At 45.0% G+C, this 25,469-nt stretch overlaps 1 protein-coding gene across 3 annotated transcripts in view; it reads right to left on the reverse strand.

Annotated features, from left to right (window-relative positions):
* ADCY8 (adenylate cyclase 8) overlaps positions 1–16,910 on the reverse strand; it is a gene marked incomplete at both ends in the record, with an annotated part of 222,768 nt that extends 205,858 nt beyond the window's left edge. For all 3 annotated transcript variants that reach the window (XM_079722270.1, XM_079722269.1, XM_079722268.1), the window contains one exon: positions 15,954–16,910. In XM_079722270.1, coding sequence (XP_079578396.1) covers positions 15,954–16,910 — 957 coding nt within the window. The remainder of the gene's footprint in view (positions 1–15,953) is intronic.
* Between the last annotated feature and the right edge of the window lie 8,559 nt (positions 16,911–25,469).

A 25,469-nucleotide genomic window follows, 5' to 3' on the forward strand; every position in this document is an offset into this window, starting at 1 on the left:
TCCCAGCTAATTTTATTGACAATGGATTCATTTTGCTGCCCTTTAATCGTTGTTTAGTATTGGGATAGGTTCGCAGTTTGAATTATGTGCACGTGCCTGAGATGGGACGGAAAAAAATGAAGTTTATTAACTAGATTTAAAAATGATCTTTTCAGCCTTTTTACACCCAAATTACCTCAAACCAAGGTATTCGAGGCAGGGTATCAAGTGAAAATTTGTTTCCACCTTCCACAAAATTAGGAAGGACTATTCATGAGGAAAAACTTCAGTGTGGTAATCTGTGTGGAGACAAAACAGCACTTAAGTGAAAAAATGGTTTTGCTTCCCTGCAAGAATGTTCTAAGTACATGGCAAAGGGCTGATTCCTGATGACTGATATTTTTGTACATGAAAGAAACACTTAAGTAATGTGTAGCTTGAAACTGAGTGGACATCCTCTCATCCTGAGGTGCAGTTTTTGCTTCTAGTGGGAAATGACTATTATTGCTGGAAATGGCCAGGGTAGAATTGCCATTTCACCCACTGTTTTTGTTTTAATTTTCATTTTATATTGGACTATAGTTGATTTACAATGTTATGTTAGTTTCAGGTGTACAGCAAAGTGATTCAGTTACACATATACACATATCTATTCTTTTTCAGATTCTTTTCCCATATAGGTTACTACAGAATATTGAGCAGAGTTCCCTGTGCTCTACAGTAGGTCCTTGTTGATTAAATATAGTAGTGTGTATATGTCAATCCCCAACTCCCAATTTATTCCTCTCCCCCCAGCTTTCCCCTTGGTAACCATAAATTTGTTTTCTAAGTCTGTGAGTCTGTTTCTGTTTTATAAATAAGTTCATTTGTATCATTTTATTTTGCTTTTTTTTCCTTTGTGGCTGCACCTCAGAGACATGTGGGATCTTAGCTCCCCAACCAGGGATTGAACCCATGTCCCCTGCAGTGGAAGCATGGAATCTTAACCACTGGACCTCCAGGGAAGCCCCTGTATCACTTTTTTAAAAAGATTCTACATATAAGCAACCAGGCACTCAGCCTGTGGACTGCTGTCCTGTGTTTGGCCAGTTCCAGCCCCATCTCAGAGCTAGGCAGCCTGGCAATGTGTAACCAACCACATCAGGCCCATCTGTGTTACAGAAATACTACTACTATTACTACTACTACTACTACTGCTGCTGCTGCTATCCAGTGCTTGGTTACTCCTGTTTATCAGCTCAACACTCCTTCATATTCATCAAGTCCTTTCATATCTATAAACTGTGAAGTTTTGACAGCAGGTATCTTACATCCTCATCTTGTTACAGATGATGTGACTGACGTACAGCAGGATGGAGTTAGTTCCTCGAGGTCCTGGGGTCTGTTTCCTGTGGGGTCTGCAGACAACGAATAGGAAACCACAGCAGCCAGACTCCAAGTTGTAGGTGTTCAGGCTGCACAGATGCCCAGCTCCATCACTCCTGGGTAACACTGGCATAAAATGGCTTGTTGATCACAGCTGACATGTGCATTTTGTAAAAGCTAGATAGGCAATTCTGACAAGCTCCACAAAGTCACTAATTAAATATTCAAAGGAAACAATTGTCTGTCAATTAAATATCTGTTACGATTCCCTTGGAAACAAATCGCATGACTAAAATCACATACAGTTTTACAACTCACGGTGTCAATGTCACTAAACCACTCGGAGAAATTAAATATTAAATACCATCTAATAAGTAATTCTCTCAGCATTTGCTATATCCTTACTCATATTTCTCTTTCTTCTCAGAGGTTACAGACCTCAACCAGCTGTGTTTTCTATATGGGTTGTCATTATCTGATCTTGGGAGTGAAATAAACCAGGAAAGCATACAAATCTTCACATACACATTCACTGTAACTCACAGGAATACAAACCATAGAGTGGGGAGCCATCTCAAAAGTCATTTCCTAGTGATAGAATTTTAGAGCTGTGAGGAATTCATTTCAAGGCCAAGACAGGTGGAGTTGTCTGTACAAAGTTGCACAGTCTTGGATGTAAAGTGCGGGGTCAATCTTTTGATGACTATTAGGTGTTACTTTCAATACAACGTACCAGCCCCCTGGCTCCATAGAACGCTAACATCGTTATACGCATTGCTACAATTTGGAATACAAATTTCATTTTTCTTTCCCTTTATTACTTTTAACTCATTGCCTCTGAAACTAGCAGAGTTAATTGAGATAAAATAGCCTTAAAAACCATCAAATCGAGGGGCAGCTTTGAAATGAGACAGATGTGGTTAAAATCCTTTATTAGCTGACTGACCAAAGAGAAATGATGTAATACTCTGAGCTTAGCATCCTCAGCTATAAAAAGGGAAGCAGAAATACTGATGCTAAGATGATTCTCCTGGCACTGACTCAAGAAGCCTCTGCTACAAGCTTTCCCCATGATGTGCCAATGTCCATTCCAGGGATAGACAAAAGGACAGCACCTGTCCTCAAAGTGTATATGGTTTACTAATAGAAACAAATAAGAAAACTATAATTCCAGTCTCACCTACCAACCCCTATTCCTCCTCCAGGTCTTAATTAAGAATACTTTCCTCCTCTCAGTTCAAGTCAGGTTTTTTTCTTTTAAATAGAAACCAGGACCAGGACAAGGGTAAGGCCAGCTGGGTTCCTAGGGTGTACAGTTTAAGAAAGCACTTCCTGTCAGGGTTGTACAAGTGCAGAGTCGGCACCTGAGAGTGACTACCTCTTATGCTTTGCACCCTGGGTGCCTTACTAGCCTCAACCTGGTCACTGCCTGGCTCTAAACCAGGTCACCTGACTTAAAAGCACTTAACTCAGTTTGACATTTTTCACGTGTTTAGGTCACTATTTGATTGATGGGTGTCTCTCACTCTAGATTATAATCCCTTTAATAGTAGGATTCTGGGGCTTCCCTGGTGGTGCAGTGGTTAAGAATCCGCCTGCCAGTGCAGGGGACACGGGTTCGAGCCCTGGTCTGGGAAGGTCCCACATGCCGCAGGGCAACTAAGCCCGTGAGCCACAACTACTGAGCCTGTGTTCTAGATCCCGCGAGCCACAACTACTGAGCCCGTGCGCCTAGAGCCCATGCTCCACAACAAGAGAAGCCACCGCAATGAGAAGCCCGCGTACCGCAACAAAGATTAGCCCCAGCTCTCCGCAACTGGAGAAAGCCGCATACAGCAACAAGGAACCAAAGTAGCCAAAAATAAATAAATAAATTCATAAAAAAAAAAATAGTAGGATTCTGGATTCTTTTCCTCACCACAGAATCCTTACTGTTTGCACACAGCACGCAGTGGTACTCCATAAATATTTATGCATGAAGGACTGAATGAAAGAATAAGTTAATGAATAATGGAGAGATGTAAAGGGCATGAGGCGAGTCAAGGGACTTAAACCCACCTGGTAAAGCGTCAGAAAACCCACTGCAGAGAAGGTGGGGTCTGTGCTGAATTCCAGAGCCTTTCTCCTTGAATTATCATTTGCAGGCTGGCAGCTTCCAGCACCCGGGCACTTGTTCGAAATGCAGAATCTTGGGTTCCCCCTAAATCTAAAGATTTTACCAAGACCTCCAGGTGATCCCAAAGCACATTAAAGTTTGTGAGCATTGGTCTCAAAAACACATGGGTTTAGCCAAGTGAAGCCCAGGAAAGGACCACTCAGAGCAGAGGACTCCAGGAAAAAGGGTGACTGTTTTGAAAATTAAATTATAATAAAACATAAAAGGTATTGTGTGATTCTTTGTACCAGGCCCAGAACCAAATACTCTAAATACTATTGTGCGTATTATTTCATCTCTTCAATGATCTTCCGGCTTGCTATTATTCTTCCCATTTTACAGCTAAAGAAAGTGAGGTACAGAAAGATTAAGGCCCTTGAGGGTGTCCTGAAATTAATAAATGGCAGATCTAGCCCAGGTGGTCTGAATCCACATCCTGCACTGTGATCTCCACACACCGATGCTCTTCCCGTGAGATGTGTAGGTCTGGGGCAGGGCACTACTCAACACCCACACTCTCCCACTGAAAACATCTGGCTCGAAGAACTGCTTGTCTTTTTGTCAAATTTGGTAACATTTGCCTTCCCCTCCTCCATTAAACACCTAATCTGAGTTCAGATTCTCAAACAAACAGACAATTACACACAGGCCATTTGTTCCTAAGCTGGCATGTGTCTTGAAGAAGGGACACAGGGGAGTTTTCCTGGAGCTGGTGACACCTGAGCTGGTAGACAAGGAAGGAAGGAGCCAGAAGAATTGTTCCAGAAAAACATTCAGGCATAAGCCAGCATGAGGTACCCAGGAAAACTGGTTATGGAATTCCACTGTGGAACTTACCCAGTGGTGTGAGGTGGTGAGAATACTAGCTTTGAGAGACGCTTACCCTTGCGGGGTGGGGACGGCTTGGAGGAGCACGAGGGATGCAAAAATTGAGAAAGCGCTGGGGAGGGCGTGCTGCACTAGAATGAAATGAGTAGGATGGAGAGATTTGGACAGACCCCAGCGATGGGAGGTGAAACCATCAGGATTTCACGTAGATGCTGGGAGACTGGGAGTTGATTTTTGACTTGTTGAGACTGAGTTGCCTCGAGGTGTCCAGCAGGTCATGAAATACCCTGGGCTTCAGCGTAGCAGACAGAACAGGGTTGGGGATACAGATGTAGGACATGGGTGCATGGTCGTCAACTAAAGGAGGACGTGATTGCCCAGGGTGATGGGGAGACATACGGGATGGGAATTTAAGAAGCCTCAACATTTAAGAGATGAGTTGAAGGGCAAGCCCTGAAAGCACTTGAGAAGGAAGAGTGTATGTAACCAGCACTAGACTCAGTTGTAGAGACACACCCGTGACTCAGGTACAACCCCTGCCTTTGTGAAACTCATAGCCTGGCTGGTGAGAGAGAGAGACGTGGAGACAAACAGCAGTATGGCCTGTGGCAGGATGGATAGGCAGGTAGGGGTAATGTGGTCAAAGAAGAAGGAATATCTAACTAGGTCTGGGTACTAGGAAAAACTTCATAATTCTGCATTTTCCCCCTACTCACAAAACGCTTTTAGGTATCAAGATACTTGTGCCTGAAGAAGCCAAAGCCATTTGACCAATGTCACTGGGAAAAATTCATGGCAAAAACATGATGACAATTTGTGGTTTCCATGTTTCTAAGGAAATGTACTTACATAGTTTCAGAAATATCTCTCACTGTCCATTGGCACAGTTCACAGTTCCTCTCTGGCTGAAATGGCTTGGGCAGGGCCCCAAGAGCTGCACATGATGTCATTATTCACTTGGTAAGAGACAAAGGCTATATCTCTCTCATAAATAGGGAAGGGGACCCTCTGTTCATTGGGCACTGACTGTCTGGCCCCATGACCCCACCCGCAAACGAGCTGACCATCACCAGTAGGCTAGGAAGACTCACTTAAGTAATGGGGGATGTTTGATGCTGAACTTAGAAGAAAATAAGCTGGCTCTGATTGATTGTGATTTTGTTTCTTGACTAATCAGCAGCAGAAAAATGAACTAAGGGGGATAATGCATCACAGAACTGAAAACAGGCGACTTACTCATAACCTTTTTGGACGTCATGAAGACTGTTTTAGTTACTTGCACTGGGTTCCAATATGGAAAATCAGGCTTTATTTTTGCCTTTAGGCAGTCTACAGATAAACTGGTCCAGTTAGGGTACAAACTGGTCTTTAGGTGGTAGGTTTTAAGCTGTGGGAAATGGCAGACTAAGCAATTGTCCAGTTACTACGCTCAGCAAGGGCAGCTGGTTCTCCTCTTCGGAGTGAGGCAGACCAGCTTGGCTGGCAAGGAGTGCCGGAGGCAGGTAAGAAGGTGGGAGCACCTCTTGCCCACAACTGCCCCTGTATGAAGCCAGACGGTGAACATCCACAGGTGACCAGAAGGGGGTACCACTGAGAGGTCAGGCCAAAGAAATGATTTGGTGTAGTATACCACAAAGCAAAGATAGCCTGAGTGAGGTGCCTGTGCTGGGATTCAGAGCCAGGGTGCTAAAGAACCAAGAAGGAAGCCAACGAGGGGCTGAGACCCTCATCAATACTTGGACTCTATTTTGCATGGATGGACCGGGCCACTTAAAAATTTCAGGAATGGACAAATAAGTATGGATAATTTAGGTCCATGACTTTTTAACTTCCTTTTTCCTTTTCTATCTTTTTTGACTGAAATGATCTGGATAATGATTTGAATTTTTCTTCATGTTATCTACGATAACTTCCTTAACACAGGTCTAGCAAACACTCAGCTTGGGGCTTTCTGCCCAAAGCACTTCCTGGGATGACATTTGGTATGCTTTTGCCTGTATTGACCACAGAAACTGATTTCTTTTCTCTCACTGGCTTTTCACTGACTGTTTGACCATGCGTGTTGGCGGGGTGGAGGGGGAGGAGGAGGTCATGTAATATTCATTCCTTCCATTCATTTATGAGCATGATATTCAGAGCTGCCCATGTTCCGGGTACTATGCTAGGCGCTAAGAACCCAACGATGAGGAGGCGCAATCCTTGACCTCAAGGGGCTCACAGCCTCGTAGGCACATGACGTTACGATGTTGCTCTGATAGTTGAAAATGCAGAGTGTAGCAATGTACCAAGGAGAGGGAATTGAGCCTTGCTTAAGCTCTTTGTCTGCCCACCTTGTGTGGAAATGGGCTGCCTGGAGCTCCAAGGCAGCTGCTCAGTTTTTAGCTGGGGTCACTGTGAACACAGAGCAACGAGGAGAGCCTGGAGCTGCAGACAAGCCCGACCTTCTCAACATGAGGCTGATGCTCTCTTGTGCCATGTCTTCTGGTCACCAGGCTCGGGATGCCTTCAGTCTGTGATAAGGTGATGCTTACATAACTGACCTCCTGACTCTTCCCCAGGGTCCCTTTACATTCTTCACTAGGAAGATCCACACCCATTTACAATTTTTTCTAAAGTCTGACCTTTCCTTTCACGCAACTCTTAAAAGAAATCCACAGCACCTTCGATTTTTCATGCTTTAGAGGTCTGCAGTAAAAAGAGCCCAAGACCTGCATTTGTGTAAAATATTCACCGAATGCTGTTTCAGACATGTTCTGAGAGTCTGCTACAAGCCTTCCTACCTCTGCATCAGAGTCACAAACTGCCTCCCCAAATCCATTCAAGTACCAGCCTCATTACAGCAACAGCCTTGACTGTGGCGTACATGTCGTGACTCAGAATCCAGAACCCAACAGTCAGTCAACAAGTATTTGCTGAATAATTTTCCTACTCAACCCTCATTCTCCCCTTCTTCCTAATGCAATCCTGATTTTTTGAGAAGCAGTAAAATCAAATCTGTTTTTGCCATCCTTTCTTGCTGATGGAGGCGCCTTGGATCAGAATTCTGGTCCCCAAAATAGAAGCAGACGTCACTGGGCAGGGGTCCCAGAGGAGCTCCTGAAAGGGCCGCCGACTCAGTGGGCAAATGCCTTTTAGGCATCTTGGCTTCTTGCCCTTTGCTCTTTGTCCTCTTCTTTTTCTTTTCCTGCCTGCAAAGTGGCTGTGAGGGCTTAGAGATGCAACTGGTGGTTTCCAAAGGACCTTGAGGAAAAGACCTCCCTGTATGGAATTCTCCTTTAGGCCATCTCTGATGGATTTCTCTACAGCTTTCCCTTGAAAAATCCCCATGCCAGGGAGCTCATCACTTCAAAAAACAGCTCCCTGGGCAGGTCTGTCTGTTACAAAGCCTTAGCTTTAGGTGAACCAAATCTCTCATGGTATAACGACCATCCTTTGATCATTATTCTGTCTTAGAGGACACATAAAATAAAGTTTCTCTTTGTCATGGCAGTACCCCAAATATTTGAGGACACCAACCATATCTCTTCTATCCTTAGGCCTTGCAGGGCTTTTCTTTTTCTTTCTTTTTTTTTTTTTTTTTTTTTCGGTCCTGTTCTGTTTTGCTGCATTTCTTATTCCCATGTTCTGAGTTAAAGGAATACATATATTTTGACTATGCATTCCCTAATCCTTAGTCGTCTCTATTTTATAAGCAATCATGTATATTCAGCACATAATCACACAGAAAAAAGTAGAAAAGATTCTGAAATGGTTTACTCCAGTCAACTGGAAAACCAGCTGACACAGGACAAGGATGTAGTTTATAAGACAAACAAGGATGTAGTTTATAAGACAAAATAATTCTTGTTTCATGTGTACATTTTATACTGGTATGCTCTTTATATAAAGATGACAGTTTTGGGCTTCCCTGGTGGCGCAGTGGTTGAGAGTCCGCCTGCCGATGCAGGGGACACGGGTTCGTGCCCCGGTCTGGGAAGATCCCACATGCCGCAGAGCGGCTAGGCCCGTGAGCCATGGCCACTGAGCCTGCGCGTCCGGAGCCTGTGCTCCGCAAGGGGAGAGGCCACAACAGTGAGAGGCCCGCCTACCGCAAAAAAAAAAAAAAAAAAAAAAAAAAAAAAAGACAGTTTTAAAAATTTACTCATTAAAAAAACCCCAAACATTAATACGATTTAATTTCATACTTAGCTCACGTCTTCACCATGTACATTTTTATCATTTTCTGATTTAGGAGAATTTTGTGTTTCAAAGATATTTTACAATTCATAACACCTGAGGTAGGCATATAAGTCAGGAAGTGGGGTGGAAGGGAAAGAAAACCCCAGTGACTAATGAATGTGCAAGGTATTACACATATTAAAAGACGTGATCTAGCTAAGAATGAAATTCAAATACTAAATCACAAACATGCCCAGTCAGAGTCCAATGCAGAGATATCAAAGACACAAGAAAATGCACGTTTATCTGACAACACATTGAGTTATAATCCCAGTTCATTGGTTGAGAAGGTGGTCACATAGTTGCATTCACTGGTAGAATGGCTTTTATTCCCCTTGGGAGATGGCCAGGCCTCCCTTGGAATGTCTGGGACCTCAACGGTTAATTAATCTACCCTGCATTCTTCTGTACCCTGCAGAGCTGACTGTGAAAAATCTTGGAGTGAGAAAAGCTGGCTTCCGAAGTGCTGCTTAAGTGACCTGACTTCTTAAAATAGTCCTTCATAAACAAACTCACATGATCTAATTTGCGTATATAAATCCAATTATGTTTCCTGGGAAAGCACAGGGAAGATGATCTGGCTGGGTAGACTAACGTTCTTCTATTCCAGCCCCAAGAAAATGCTGGGGAGAAATTTACAGAGCTGATTCTTTTGCTAACTGAGGGTCAGACCTAAATATCCCAGAAATTTGCCTACATTCTGCTTTTGGTACCTTGCATTCCAGAGAAAGCAAAGAACACGCTAGAAAGCAATATGCCTAGGGAACTGATACGCCATCCAACTGCATATTCTAGACCTCCTGGTCTCTCAGAGCATCAATATTGTGGCCATTCGTTGGTGAGAGGAAAGGTTTGAGATGAATGTTGCACTTGCAACATCTCCTATGTTCTGAAAACAAACACATGTAGCATCAACTCAAATAGACACACTTGCGAAATGAATAAATTAGCATCCTAAGAAATAGTTAGACAACAGGGAAGTGTCACATCAGCGTGACTGTAGTAGTGTCCTTTGATTATACGTTGCCAGCAGCACTGAATTTGGGATCAACTTGTTTTTTTTTAATCTTTCCTTTTAATGCTTGGTTTCACTTATTTTTGATGAGCTCTTAAAATGCCATCAGTCATCAAGGTGTAAATGTGACTCATGCATTTGTCCTACTTAGCATGACACCGCAGCAGCTGCTCCAGAAATAAAGTCCTCCCAGTCTTCCCAGTTCCAACCTAATTATGCTCCGACCCATTGAAACCAGTCAGGTGACTGGTAGGAAGAAAAACAAATTCATTATTCAGTCTTGCAAAGGCCACACCACATGTCATTTTACAACTCCCTCTGAACACACAGACGCCAAGCCTACTGGCAACTCCAGGGCAAAGGTGTCTACAGATCAGGGCTGAAGGGATTTAGTTTGTCATTTCAGATGTCATTAAAAATATCCTTTGCAAAGCCTACTCTCCATCACACACACACACAAAAAAAAAAAAAAAAAAAAAAAGGAAAGGAAAGGAAGGAAGGAAAAGAGAACCATAAAGGACAGTCTCTCGGTATTTTTCACAAGTAAGAGAGAATAATATTTCCATTTCTGGGCATTCAGAGGAAGCCCTTGGGAATGTTGACACTCAAATCTGCTTTTGAAAGTCATTTTCTGACAGGCTGGGATGTTGCAATTATTTTTTTAAAGCCTATATGAATTTGCCAAAGGAAAATGTACAGAAATGGAGGTATTTGTGGTTTTAAAAAATGTACATCATAACTAGTGAGGTGTGTTAAATAGGACCCAGGTTACACACATTTAATGGACATCTGTGTTTCCTGAAGTATCTACCTTGATATCAAATACCAAATTGAGATGATTTAAATTACATGTCATTTGCTGTACATTAAATAGTCATAAGATTCCTTTTATTTGATTTGAGTTAGCAGACTTAGACAAAGGACATATAATACACGCATATGTTTAAATTTTACACATGGGGAGAGAGATGTTGGTAATTCCATTATACTCACTTGGACTTTACTGTGAAGTCAACCCTTCATTTAAATGATCAGAAATGCATGTTAAAGCACATGCAAAGCCTACTTCTCTCCTGACCCCCACCTGCTCATACCATACACCACTCTCTTACCTGGTATAAACGATGCATTTTCCCCAAAAGGATTTTTTAAAGGCCAAATGGCAAGCTAAAAATCCCTCGTTATTAGTCAAGTTTAATGATCATGATTTAATTAGCGTTCTTCTGGCTCTAGTCTTTTCTGTTTCGTCTGGATGTGTGTAAGACAAGGAAGAAAATGCTGCTTGAGAAATTCAAATCTGACAGCATGACCTTGAGCACTAACTCACCTGGATTTGCATACCTGGCTGTCTTTGCTCATAGAGCTATCTTGGAGAAATCACCTCCATTCTGACACTTCTGCTTATATGCCTCGCCAAGAGGTACAGAGGGCTAATTAGCCACTAGCTGTGACATTTTAGAATCCCCAAGAGGGAAGCATAATGCAGCAATCTTTGTAGTTAAATATTGCTGCCTCTCAGTTTTCCAATAACTAAATGATCTTCATCATCTTATCACTAATGAGCTGAAGAATGAGAATGAGATGAATTTCAAAAGTTAGGTAGCTCGTATTATTGTCACCAGGAGTTAAAATAGAATCAAATGTTAACTACAGCAACAGAGCTTAGAATGTATCTCCCTGGTGAGAGAACCTACCAAATACAACCTTATCATTCATATTTTATTTATACACATAATGTCATTTTGTAATGAATTTTTAGATGGGTAAATTGAACTGGCAAGAGAAACAATTTGTTTAAGAGGTGGAAAATTCTGTGTCACAGAGAGAATCTGGACAAAGGCACTACTATCTGTGGCTTGAATCCCATAATGAAGCTGATTTAACTTGAAATGGGTGAGGCTCCCCAAGGAAGGAATACCTACAGCCCTAGTGTTACCTGTAGCTGAACTTTCTCAGGGGGAAAGGAAAAGGAATCCTTTGAATTGGGCTTTGAGCCTTCCGAGGGTTCCTCAGTATTTCCAGTGCCACTTAGACCTAGAAAATACACGGGGATCACATCTGCCCTGGACAAGAACCTCTTTGGGTGGGAAGTTCACTTTTGTCTAACTGTTCGCTGAGTGGGAAAACAGAAACCATTTCTTTGCTGATAGCAAGGGACCTCCTGGTTGGCCCTTTTAAGGTTCTACCTCGTATCCACAGTGGAAGGTACGTGATAGATAAATGAATACAGGGCGCTCTCTCTTCATATAGGGTATCTGCAGAGACCTGCAGCTTGATTGTTACCCTGTCAAGCCACGGGTATAATTTTCTTCCAGAGGGAAAGAGGAGAAGCCAATTCTCAAGCTTGGGTTAGAGAAGGCAATCATCAGCTCATTTGTTCCTTTTGAAAATGGCATTTTCAGTGAAGTGAAACAGCTGCCGAGGTGTGTTTACTGTATCCTCATTCTAGCTTCCTGCTTCTTGAAAATTTTAAGTTAAACATGAGCCATCCTCTTAATGGGAATCAAGATTAATGTAGAGAAAGAAGATATGCCAGTGTTTATGGCCTTCAGTTGACAAATTTATATCCCACTGAACAAGACGATGAGCTAGCTACAAAGAGCCTATTCCCAGCAATTCAATCACCTTCCCCTTATGATTGCCCTTTGGTTTATTCATTAAATCTTAATTCATGGGCTATATGGGGTATTACTCTCTTGAGTAGTGAAACAGGTACCTCTCGTTCTTGAGTCATTTCAAATGCTTATCTTTTTAGAAGGATACCCTCTGAAAGGTTTCTGAAGAATGACTGGCATTGAGCTGGATTTGAATCCTGACCTCACCACTTGTCAGGCTCATCATCTTTGGGATGTCCCTTTAAAGTTTCTAAGAATCTGTCATTTCTTCTCTGAAATAAAAGTGAAGGATGATACCATCAGTTTGTTCTCACTAGATGTGATCATGTATGTAAAGGCTCTTGGTTACATGTAAAATATTGTACAGATGTAAAGAATTATTATTGTGCTTTGATTTCTCCAAAGGTGTTTACATGTAAAAGACTGCTTTACACACATTTACGTGTGTGTGTATGTGTGTAGAAAGCTTTCACCAACACAACGTCAGGGGACTTGGCTATTTTCTCATATTGCTTATGCAATGAGTACTCTTGTTCATTCAGTGATTAAGTGCCTACCACGTGCCTGGCATTTTTCTAGGTGCTGAGGATAAAAGGATAAACACGATAGACAACGTCTTTGCTCTTACATGGTGTTTACATTCTTGTGAGGGTGTGGGGCTGGGGGAAGAAACACAATAAATATAAACCAATGAGATCATTTCAGATGGTATATGTGTTCTGGAGAAAATAAGACATGTCATGTACTAGGGAGTGTCATTTGAACTGAGTCTGGAATATTGAGAATGCGTCAGTCATGTGAAGACCTGGCAAAAATTGTCCTAGGCAGCAGTCACAAAGCCTAAGAAGTGTGAAAGAGCTTGGGATATTTGAAAGACAGGAAAATAGAGAGTATATCTGGAGGCTGAGGAGTAGAAGTGACAGAAATATAATTAGCGAGAGAAGCAGCACCAACTCACAGAGGGTCCAGTAGGCCATGGTAAGGAGTTAGGATTTTATTCCAGCTTCTAAACGAGGTCGTTAGCAGGTGTTAAGTATGTGTTGTATATCACCAAACAGGGAAAACCAAGCAATACTGGTAAAAAAATATCACAGATTCTTTTTTTTTTTTTTTTAAAGCGATTAATTCTCTACTTTATCCACCTACAAGGTCTAGGAAAGACACTTGAACCTCTAGAGGGCGCCAAAGGAAAACCTTTTGTGGCCAGAGCCACAAAGGTTCCTTCAGCACCTAAAATCAGAGGAAAGCGCTCTGCTTGTTCTTCACAGTCCGGCAAAAGGTGACACCTTATGAAAAGATTGTTCATCTACATTTCCTACCCAAACAGAAAGTTGAATGAGCTTGGTATACATACACCAGGACCCTGGTTTTCACGCTAAAGGATTGTTTATGATGGGGTGGGAGTAGGAAGACATTTGAAGGTTATTTTTAATCTTCTCCCATCTGGTAGTATTTGAGTGGAGCATAAAACAAATATGGAGCCAAAATTTACTTTCTGGATTCATTTGGCAAGAAAAGTGTCTCTATACTTAGGACTTTGAAAATATTCATAACTTGCTACTTAGGATGTTATTCTAAATACTAGTCCAAAGTTACTTGACAAAGTCTTTTAGTAATGTGTACCAAGGAAGGCTACTGCATGAGAAGCAGTGGGTTATGACAAATGGAATTTTCTGCATATGGTCAGATAGCTATGATATATTATGAAAACGACTCATAGTGAGAGAAGATAAGGGGAAGGAAGGAGGAGAAGGAGACAGAAAAGATGAGAAAAAGGGAAAAAAGGGAAAAGAAGCAAGGAGAGGTCAGCTGATGTCTAGGTACATGATAAAGAAAATGCAAAACAGAAGGAGAGAAATTGGAAGAAAGGGAGAGATTCAGAGGACACTCGGATTCAAATCCACGTGTAAACAAGATTTAGAAACACAGTTGAAATATAATTTTATATAATCCCAAATTCAGACTTTATCATATGTGGGTATTAAAGGTTCATGATAATTCTGAGAAAACATTATGTTTTTTTGTAATCCTTTTTTTTCTTTTATAAATTTATTTATTTTATTTATTTATTTTTGGCTGCATTGGGTCTTCGTTGCTGCGCGCGGGCTTTCTCTAGTTGCGGCGAGCGGGGGCTACTCTTTGTTGCCGTGCCGGGCTTCTCATTTTGGTGGCTTCTCTTGTTGCGGAGCACAGGCTCTAGGTGTGGGTCTAGAGCATAGGCTCAGTAGTTGTGGCGCACGGGCTTATTTGCTCCGCGGCATGTGGGATCTTCCCGGACCAGGAATCGAACTCGTGTCTCCTGCATTGGTAGGCGGATTCTTAGCCACTACACCACCAGGGAAATCCCTCATTATTGTTTTTAATAAGAAAAATTCAACGGGTCAGACCTTACTTACAGAGGCTTTCATCCCCCCATTTCATGCCTGATGATCATAGCCATGTACTTTATATGCTCTTTGCTCTACCCAGGGAGACTTCAAAAAGCACTGTAAAAGCAGTCAACCAGATAAGTAACCTAAGCAAATGGATATAGAGCCATCCGAGAAGAGAGAGAATCCCAAGTCAACTAGGAGTCCAGAAGGTCAATGATGGGTAAAGCACTCTGACGGTACCAGCGCCCTAAAAGTCATGAGCAGTTTTCATAGGTGTTGTACCTGTTTATCCTAAGAACCATCTATTCAAACCAGACTGCAAGAGGAGCCTCTGATGTCCAAGCACCTCTCATCAGCTTTTTACTTGAAAACACTCCAGCTGATACGTTTCCCTCATTTTTATGGAAAAGTTCCCATAAAACTCTCTTGTTACCCCCATTCACTCTCTTGTTACCTACCAGACATTTGGCCAAGAAAGTGCCAGACCATTAATTATCAATTGATTTCAATGAACTTAAACAATAGAGTGATCATCTAACTCCTCATTCACAGACAATGAGAACTCTGTTCACAGAAACACATCCATTTTTAATGGGGAAAGATAGGAAGAAAGGGGGAGAAAGGAGAAAGCGACCTAGAGTCAGGCTCCACCTAAATATTTCAAACCATCTGCAGCAAAATGCCCCTTTTCAATTAAGCAAAACTTGCATTCTTTGCCAATGACATGCTTGCTTCCCCTCTCCACCAGCCCCAGAAGTCCTGAGGTTGATTTATTCAAAGCATTGGGGTTGGATCCTGTAGCAAGAGAAGACAGCACCCTAGATCCCCAAGGCAATAAAGAAAAAAAAAACGAGTGTCACAGGCTTGTCTGAAGGACTTAGTGAGATAGCTTAGGTAGGGTACCCAGCACCAGCAATTAGTATGCGTTTGACAAATGTTGATTCCTTCGAGAACTGAAGATTTGTGGCGCAAAGACACAGAGAAACCTAACTCAGAACCCCAGAGACCCTTAGGACACCTGCTGTAACTCTCATGAGTAAAGCTGCTAAGGAGTGGGTCGCCTTCTAAATCGGGGTGCCCCCTCCCTTTCTGTCTCTTGCTCCAGAGACGGCAGCTCCTGGGGGATGTGTGAGGGGCAAAAAGAAGACTACTTCTTAGCTGATGTCAGAGAATTACTCAGAGAATCAGAGTAGAAGGGTAGAGATGATAGAAACTTGAGAGATCATTTAGTTCCAGTTCCTCTAGAGCAATAGCATCCCACGAACACCCAGCACCTCCTAGTTGCAAGGCACTGTGCCGGGCTCGGGGAGGGGACTCAAAGGGAGAGAGGCAAACCTGCCTCTTAGAAAAGCGATTTCTAAAGAACCCCGGGGAGTCAGGGGACGAGCAAGGCAGGCAGGAGTTACCTGGTTGATGGAAATGACAGCCAGCCTGGGGAGGACCCCTTGGAGGACCACCTGCAGTAACGACGTGCCCAGGCCAGCCAGGATGGCCCAGGTGAGCGGCAGCGGCAGCATGCTGTAGGTGGCGAAGAGTGTGAAGAGCACGTAGCCAATGCCGTCTCCCAGAAGCCCATAGCCCAGACCTGCTGCTAAGATCTGGGTGGTCATGGCCACCCAGGTGACCACGCCGCTGTACTGCAGGTAGGTGTGCGAGGTGGTGTCCTTCCTGACCACCACCAAGGCGCAGATCACCACCTCTATGCCCGTGAAGAAGCCCAGCAGGATGCCCTTGAGCGGGTCCATGGGGGCCGAGGCCAGGCTCAAGTGGAGAACCAAGAGGGTGAGTTTGGTCAGCACGTCCAGCACGTTCATCACCACCTCCGATTTGCGCCTCTGGCCCAGGAAATAGCGCTGGTAGAGGCGCTCCAGATCCCGGGACTTGAAGGAGTTGCGCAGGGTGGGGAAAATGACCCCTCGGTAGCTATAGCCCCCCTTGAGGAAGAAATCCGAGTTGCTCGGGGCGCAGTCGAGGTGCAGGAAGCCCAGGTCGCCCGCGCCCCCGCTGCCGCCGCCGCTGCCGCTGCCGCTGCGTTCCGGGAAGACTTTGGTGCAGCCGGGGCTGTGCGCTCTCTCCCCGAGGCCCAGCGCGTAGAGGGGCAGCGCCGAGTCGCCGGCCAGCTGCGACGCGTGGTGGTTGGGGCCGCCGCCTACAGGGTCCGAGGCTTTGCTGGAGCTTCCGCTCCCGCCGCCGCTGCCCCGTTGCCCGTGAACGAAGCGCTGCTCGGTGATGTGCCGCACCGCCGTTTGCCACAGCAGCCGCTGCGGCCGGGAGCCGCTCCCGCCGTCGCCGGCCGGGGGCGTCGGGTGGATGGTGTAGAGTTCCTCGCTGCCGCTAAGGCAGCGCACATCGGAGAGCTCCATGGCGCCGGGCCGCTGGGAGGGAGGCGCAGAATCTGCGCGAGGCCGCGGCGGGAGGGGGTCCCGAAAGACCCAGAGGCGGCCTGGTGGGAGCTTGGCGGCGAGCCCTTCTCTCCCCAGCCGCCCTGGGCAGGAGGTCCCTGCACGTCAGGTCATAGTGCGCTCCGGGCCAAAGGGCGTCTGGAAGACCGCCGCAGACCCCTGCGTCCTCGCGCGTCGCCCTCCCGCCAGCCCGCGCAGCTTGGGTGCGTGGCAGCGGGGGCTATTTGTCCGCAGAAGCCGCGGCGCTCTGAGCCACGCAGCCCCCTTCCCGGCCTCTGGCTTCCTGGCTGGGTCTCGGCTCAGCGTCTTGGCGTTGCCTTTGCTCTCCAAGAGGCGCCCAGGCGCCTGGGCTCCGTGCTTCAGCTGCGCGCCGGGCGGGTCCTGGCTGCGGCACTGGGCTCGGGACGCCCACGACTCGGCGGCTGCAGGGGGGGCTGGTCGGGGGTGACCGGCAGCGCAGATGGGTGCGAAGTTAGCAGCTCTGGCTGGAACAGAGTCCTTCGGAGAACTCCATTGCGCCGGGATGGGGAGCCGGGGCGGAGCTGGGGGCGGGGGTAATGAAGGCGGAGGAGTGGGGGACAGTGAGGTAGCGGGTGCCCAGCGGGAGGATTGGCGAGGTGGTAGCCTCAGCGCTAACAAGTCACCAAACAGTTAATTTGGAAGTGCGGGTGTGCTGAGGCTCCCTCCCGCGTTCATTTCTGGCTGTCTCCACTTCCTGAGCGAAGACTGACAGCGCAGCGCTGGTTCTGGCCCGACGCATCCCTCGGGGAAGGGGGAGGGCCTCAGGGTCCCAGCCGCGGCTACAAGACGAAGTCAGCCTTTCCAGCTGTGCTTCCGAGGGGTCGCAGCACAAGATTCTCACCCCCTTCACTTCGCTCGTTGGAATCCCTTTGGCCCGGAGCTGGGAGGAGCAGGAGACGAGGGCAGGAAAAAAGTGGGGAGGGCTCCAAAGCCAACAGCTCCGAGGGCGAGGAGAAGCCACTGGTGCAGATCGCTGAGGCTAAGAACCGTAGCTTGGTGGGTGCGGCGGGTGTGAGGTTTGGGCGAGAAGGGAGGCCCGAGGCCGCGGGGGAGTCGCCTGAGTCGCCGCCGGATCCAGGGGAGCGCCGCGTGCCACCCTGGCGCTCTGAAGCGCGCTGCGGGCGCCGGGCGACAGGGAAGAATTTGGAGACCTGTCTGAGCGGTTGGACACCGGAGGAGACTTAGACCCGCCCCCACGCCAAGCCACGCCCCCGGAACGGGGTGGGGGCCGAGTGGCGGTGGTGGCGTGGACCTGGCGCCCAGATCTGGCCAGGACGCCCCAGGTCTTCAAGGCAGCGGCGCGCGCAGACCCGCGTGGGAGAGGACGATGGGGTTAGGGCGGGCGGGCCGGGCGCCGCCGACCAGCACCCCGGCGGGGAGATGCAGCGCTCCAGCTGGCCGCGCTGGCCGGTTCCTCCGCTGTTCTTTTTTAGGCACTGGCTCTGGTCCTCTGCAGGTGCGGAGCCAGGACTCGTAGGCCGCTTTGCCCACGGACTCCGAGAGCCCAGCGCGAAGGCATAGAAGGTCTCCTTTACGCTCTCCCCACTGGGGCGTCTTTTGGCAAAGCCAACTTTCGGGCTAAAAGCAAAATACCCCCAAGAAGCCTCAACTGCAGAGGCCGGCAGCTTCCTGAGGGAGTCTCTTTACTACACCAATCCGAAGGGATGGAGAGCGCTAGGCATTAGAATGCGAGGGCCCTCGGAGGGCCAAGTTTCTTCCCGCTTACAGTTGGGGTCGAGGACGGAGGGCGTGCGGGAGGCATTTCCAGCCGCGCTCTCGGGCCCGGTTTCCCGCCCGCCGAGCTCCGGCAGCAGTTGCGGACAAAGCCCCTGGCGGAGCTCGGGCCAGATCCAGGCGCAACACGGTGGGCACGTGGTGTCTGCGTCCGCGCCAGCCCGAGCAGGGGCTCCGGGTCCGCCGGGCGCGCCTTAGTCCCGAGCCCGGCTGCATGTGGCGTTGCCACGGTGGGACTGCGGCTTCAGCCTGTGGAGCCCTGGCCCTGAGCACAGTCAGCTGATGGCCAATGACGTCAGGCCCTGGGCGCTTTCGCGGCTCCCCATGGCTTCCCTTGAAAGCCCCAAAGACCGCTTCGCCGTTCCCTCAGGCCCCCTGAGCGGACGATTTCCCCTGCTTTCCCTAGGAGAAACTCCCCTCCCTTTGCTTGCCCTGGGCAAGAATATCTTTCCCGATCCCCCTCCTCAGAGGCACACACCATCTCCAGGGTTATTTGTGTCCTCCGTGTCCCAGAAACACGAGATTGCATTATTTCCTTTTTAAGTCTTTTCCACACACACGGATTTCGGTTTAAACCCAGAACTGGTCCCCTGCCTTGCACATCGAATCCCCCCAAAAGTAGAAAGAAGACTCAACATTTCCCCCATCTCCCTTAACAGTAGATTTCTGGGATGTCATACACACCCTGGAAAAGACTCCTTTAATCCTAGTCCCTTAGAGTTGCACTCTACAACTACACCTCTCAAGAAAGGAAATAAAATTAAGTGCTCAATTTTGAATTGAAAGAAGGTCGATTCTATCTTTAACCCAGCTTGTAGATGAATTAATTTGTTAACAAAGTAAAGGTATCCCAGAATAGCTGGACTATTCCATGGGGCTGGAACTTAAGGGCAAAGAGCTTCCCCCAAACCTCGGTTTTGCAGTTATCTAGACCTTAATGAAATAATCCCAGGCATTACATCCTTGAGAAAGAAATGCTACTTGCTTCTCCCTTCCTAAATTCCTTGGACTCTGCCTGGCCAGCTCTCCTGAAACTCTAGGGTGGGTAATCAATATCTTGACTTGAGGCAGGGAGTCCAAATAGGGCAGAGGGCTGGGTGGGGGAGGGAGGTGGGTTACTGCAGACCCTATGCCAGGATGTGTGGGGAGCTGTGTACTGATCTGCGTCCTGATCTGCAGGCATAGCCCCAAGTCATCTGTGCTAATGAGCATATTAGTAAACTTGGCAGTGGAAGACACCTCTTTATTTTCTCAATTCTTTCTCCTTGGGAGCCTGAGAGCTCAGCCTGAATAAATGAGGGGTTGAATGCAGATGGAACTTTCCTATGAAAATCTTCCTCCTGGACATATCCCAGGATGATTTATTCAGCAGCAAAAGGAGGCTTGCCAAGGAGGGGGAGATTGGACCCAATCAGATAAAATGACTCAGGCTGATGAATGAGCATAACATGCTACAGAAAGACGCTCAAAGAATTTCCTGAACTCAGAGGTTGAAACTAACATATCAGGGAGAAAACATTGCATCTGGTGTACTGACTCCTCTGAAAGTTCCTTTGCTGTAGGGGTGTTAGGACATGTTGTTTGAAAATAAGCATAGACGACACAATTAGATTCAAATGTTTTTCTTCTTGTTGGGATGACACAGTGCCATTCAGACACCCCCAAGTTCTGTTTTTGAATGACAGCATTGGCTCAGTACACATATCAAGAGGCTTTTGGGAATCTGCAAACCACCAAATGATTATCACTTAAAACAAGTCAACACACTGCTTTGAGGCTATAATGGACCTCTCATTCATGGTCCTCTCATGGACCTTAATTAAGTGAATTAAGTTCACTTAATTCCTTGCATATTTATTATGGCTGGGTCTTGACTAGGTTCCAGGGACAGTATTTTGCCAACTCACTGTCTTTTTGTACACAGTTCCCTCCTCTTGGAATTTCCCTCTATTCCCCCCATTTCCCTCCCTCAAAACACTACTCACTTGATCCTTCAAAGCCCGAGCAGTGTTGTCTCTGAGCAAAGGCTTTCCTGATATTCCCAGTGAGAATTAATGGTTTCCTTTTCTGTTGTTCAAAAGTCTGTTCTGGTTCCTCCAGTATGGCTCTTACTACAGGCACTGGCTCTACCCCACTGGCTTACCTATTTTTCTCTCACCTCTCCCCATGAAGTGGTGAGCTCATTGAAGGGGAAGACTGATTTTCCTTGGGTCCATATCCCTTAGTTTCTAGCAACTATAGTGTACATAGAGATAATAATAGGATTAGCAATAATTGATGGCATACTTTTCCCTTTACAACCATCTTTACAACCATTTCATTTAATCATCCCATCAGTTCTCTGAGTTAGAGCCTTCTCTGTCTTTTATTATTCCCATTTTACTGACTAGGGCACTGAGGCTCCATGTGTTTAAGGAACTTGCTCAGGATCTCATCGATAGCAAAATTCCAGCAATTAAATTTAGATTGTATAAATCTACCTTCCATGTGCTCAATAAAAATGCTACCACAGGCAGTCAACACATTTCACCTAAATAGGACTGATAGACAAGAACATGTGAAATATACTTTGACTTTCCAAATGCAAATTAAATAAGAGACTTCTAAGATGTTCGGGCTTTGAGAAGTCTAGTAGGATGACTCCAAATGGATGAGGTAGCAGAACCAATTCTTGTTTGGTTAGAGGGTCTGTTAGGTTTTGCTCAGTTCAAGCCATTGACATTATTTCTAGTTTGTGGAAAAGCAGATTTTTCACATATTGGATTTAACCAAAATAATTAGTCGTTGCACTCTACTTCATTTGGCTGAGGGTGGAAGTGGCAAAACATCCTCTTGGCCCACTGGAAAATAACATATTTGTTTTATGATGTTGCTGCATACCATTGGCCACACTTATAGTAGATATATTTAAGAAGGGAAATTTGTTTCTCTCAAAAGCCTCTTTGACTTTCTAGGCTAACTGTATTAATACATGAATTTAAATTTTATAAGACCTCTGGCCTTTGCAAAATACCCATAGAAACCCTAACACTCACTGAAGACATATAAAATATTCACATGTAAAAGAAAAGATGGACTCAGTTCAGGAAGGGGACCTGAAACCGGAGAGATCCTGTTTCCAAAGGGAAGGAGGGTGTTTATGACAAGGCAGCTTCCAAAGCTGGAAGTCCTTAAAGGAAAAGTACATGAAATTTTCTAAGAAGATAGATCTTAAATGTCCTCTCTCTCTCTCTCTCTCTCTCTCTCTCTCTCTCTCTCTCTCTCCCTCTCTCTCATACACACACACACACACGAAGGAAAAAACAAAAAAAATGGTAACTATATGTGGTGATACATATGTTAATTACTTGACTGTGATAAACTCATATTGTATATCAAAACACCAAGTTGTACATCTTAAATACATACAATTTTTATTTTCAATTATGCCTCAACAAAGCTGCGGGGGGAGCGGGGGCGTTGAAAAGGATATGCCTGTCTTGCCTGGAAGCACTGCTCTTACCAAGTATCAAAGTCATTGACTGCTTTGAAGGAACACCAGGGACAGTCAATGTCTAAAGTAAATAAGGCTTATACATGGAAATGGTCCATGAATGAAAACCTTTGCACTCACACTTCATCTGGAATGCAGCACAATACACAGTAGAAAAAATGATATGTCTATTTTACTCCTGTCATGTATTTTCTTTTGCATTGTAAAATGTAAGAGAGGGAAAATTTTGTATACATTTTGGATCTTCGCGGGAACTAGTTTAAGTTGGATTCTGGTGCCTGAAAGAAGACAGTCTCGTCAGTGGGAAAGCAATTCTAAGACAACGTATTTATATGAGGAATTCATCATTTAGGTAAGTCAGAGGAAGAAATCTTCAAGGGAGACAGACTTAAACACTGTTTTCTTCTTAAAAGATGATTCCCTTGTCTGTGGTTTAACTAGAGTATGCGTTTACTGTGATATCACTTATGAAGCCTTCACTTCCTGAAATGATAATAAGAACACACACACGTACAGCTCATTGGAGAAACTATTAAGAAGTGACCTAAAAGAAGTAGTAACAAAACAAAAAGTCAGAGGGTTTCCAGCTAGTTCACCCCCATCACCAAACCTTCTTTTGGCCATGGTTTAATACCTGCTTTTTAATTTGACACACTTAAGAAGTCTTAGGGCAAAATGATCAGACAGTGGGAAACGAAGCAGATCATTTTCCCCTATTGTCTCTCTCTCTCTTTTAAAAATCTACCTGATTCTTATTTTAATACCAGAAACTTCTTACTTTTTAAAATATTTCACTGCATTACTCATACCCTCCTGGAGATCTTTGGGATCTATGTAGAATATTTAGCCTAAAAGTTTATAGATAACGTAAGTAAATCTATATGCATTTATGTAGTTGTGTATATGAATCTCAATCCATTGATTAAGTGTGAAAGAAACATATCTCCTCACCTTTCAAAAATCAATGTATTTCTGTTTTCACCCAGTCTGTGAGACATTTAACATGCATCCTTCTTGAGGCTTTCGTCTGTACCCTCCTACTCGCAGGAAGATGCCATAGTTCCAGGCCCTTCTGTCGTACCAGGTATGTGTGTGGCGGGGGTGGGGGGGCAGGGAGGAGGGTATGCATCCATAAACATGCATGCCCTCTGGTCTTTGGCTGTCTATTCATAAAGGTCACCACCGAGGCAGTCAGTCTTTTGTCCACATCACACGGTCCCTATGGGACCAGCAGCATGTGCATTGCTTCCTTTGAACGAAGACAGGAGAGCCTTCACAGGTCTGCTTATGGGCCCATGTGCTTGACATAACACGTTGCCCCTCCTCTTTAGGGTGCTGGATCCTCTCTAGGACACCCCTGGGAAATCATTATTTAGCACGCAATAGCTCTCTCTCTCTCTGTGTTTCTATCTGTCTCTCTGTCTTTCTGTCTCTTCCTTTTTCTCCTTCTGACCCAGTGTGGGAGTATCTCCTTTAGCCTGGTGAGAATCCTTGCTTTATGTTTCTTCCAAGCCCATCTGACTTTTCCTGTTCTGTTTGGGAATTATTTTTTTATAAAAACAAAAGATGGAAAGATGACTTTTGTTTTCTGTTCATCCTTTCTGGAAGTGATTTGTAGAAGGCTTGCATGAAGGAAAGGGAAAGAGGGAGTGCACAAAAGCAAATCTCATAAATTCATATCTCAGCATATGATCCACACACATAAAATGGATGAGACTCACCCCTCCACCTGGTCAGTGGTTTTTTTGCACAGTGTGTTCCAACCAAATCGTGGGTTGTGAAATCACCTTTGTGGGTCACGATTAGCATTTAAAGAATAAGTTAATACAAGAGTAGAATCGAATCATAAGGATAATTATATCTTGCTACTCTATACAAAGGCTTTCTTTTGCATCCAAATTCTTCCTCTGAAGTTAAGAACAGAAAAAAAATTGATAAAATTTCAGAAAAATACCTTATCAAACTCTTGGAATTACATTATTTGAACTTCACAAAACAAAGTTCAGTTTAATATGGCATTTCTCACTATCCAACTTGATATTTAAACTCATTATATAATTAGCGATCAAGTAGATTTGAATAGCATGAGCTACACAAAAACACACACATACTCACACACATGGTATGCACTGGGCACCATTTAATGTGGATTTTGTAATGCGAATTGAATTAAAAAAATGTTTGGAGGTGATTGGTCTGGTCCTCAGCTCCTTAGTGGAATTATTAAATATTATGCTTACCCGAAGTCGTGGTTTAGTGAAATGAGTTGCTTTTGTAGTCAGGAAGACTCTTTCTTGAGTTGTGACTTTACAAGTGCCAGCTCTGTGAGCTTGCTCAAGTTATTTAGCATTTTTGAACTTTCATAATATGGGGGGAAATAACAACTTTGCCAGGTTTTGTGAAAGTTAAAGGTAATTCGTATAAAGCAGCTGGTACAGTGCATCACAAGTAGCAAATGCTCAGTAGAGAAGACTTCACCCTACCCCACCAAGTCCATAAACAAGACCTGTTCACTATTGACAAAGTAGATCACAACTTTCTTTTATTTCCTCCTCTTCCATTGCTGTTTTCTTATTTCTGGCTACCATCCTCTCTCACCTAGATGATGTCAATAGAATGAACATGTCTCTCTTATTGTAGTCTGCCTCCTTTCTCCAACTGCTGCGATCATCCTAAATTTAAAAATATGATCATGTCACTCTTTTTTATTGTGAAAAAAACACATAAAATTTACCCTCCCAGCAGTTTCCTAGTTTACAAATTATCAACGCTACGCTCATCCTCATATGAGGTATCTCCCAAGTCCCCTCCCCATCCTACGTGACTGAAAGGTTGTATCTCCCAGAGATCAGCAATTCCCCACCGCCTCTTCCCCCAAGCCAAGTATGTCGCTGTCTTTCTTAGAACATTGCAATGACTCTGCTTTGCCCTCATATGCCTTAAACTGGAAGACTAACATCTCTAGGAGTGGCTATTGCCTCTCTCTCTGGCCCCTCTTACTGCAGCTCATCTTGTTCTCAGTCTATCAGCTCCCCAGATGTATCTTGCTCTTTCTTCTCTCTGAATCTATGGACTTACTATTCTCTTTGCCTGGAGCCCTCTTTCTACTCATCCTTCTGCTGTTGGTATGGATGTCACTTTCTTCAAGAAGCTTTTCCTGGCCTCCCAGGTCTAGGTTAGATGCCTCTACAAATTAGCAATGCTCTTGGCTACAGATAATGGCAAAATGCAAATCAGGATGGCTTAAGCAAATAGGAGTTTGTTTTTCTTTC

This window comes from Hyperoodon ampullatus (assembly GCF_949752795.1).
Source record: "Hyperoodon ampullatus genome assembly, chromosome: 17".
Classification (NCBI taxonomy): Eukaryota; Metazoa; Chordata; class Mammalia; order Artiodactyla; family Ziphiidae; genus Hyperoodon; species Hyperoodon ampullatus.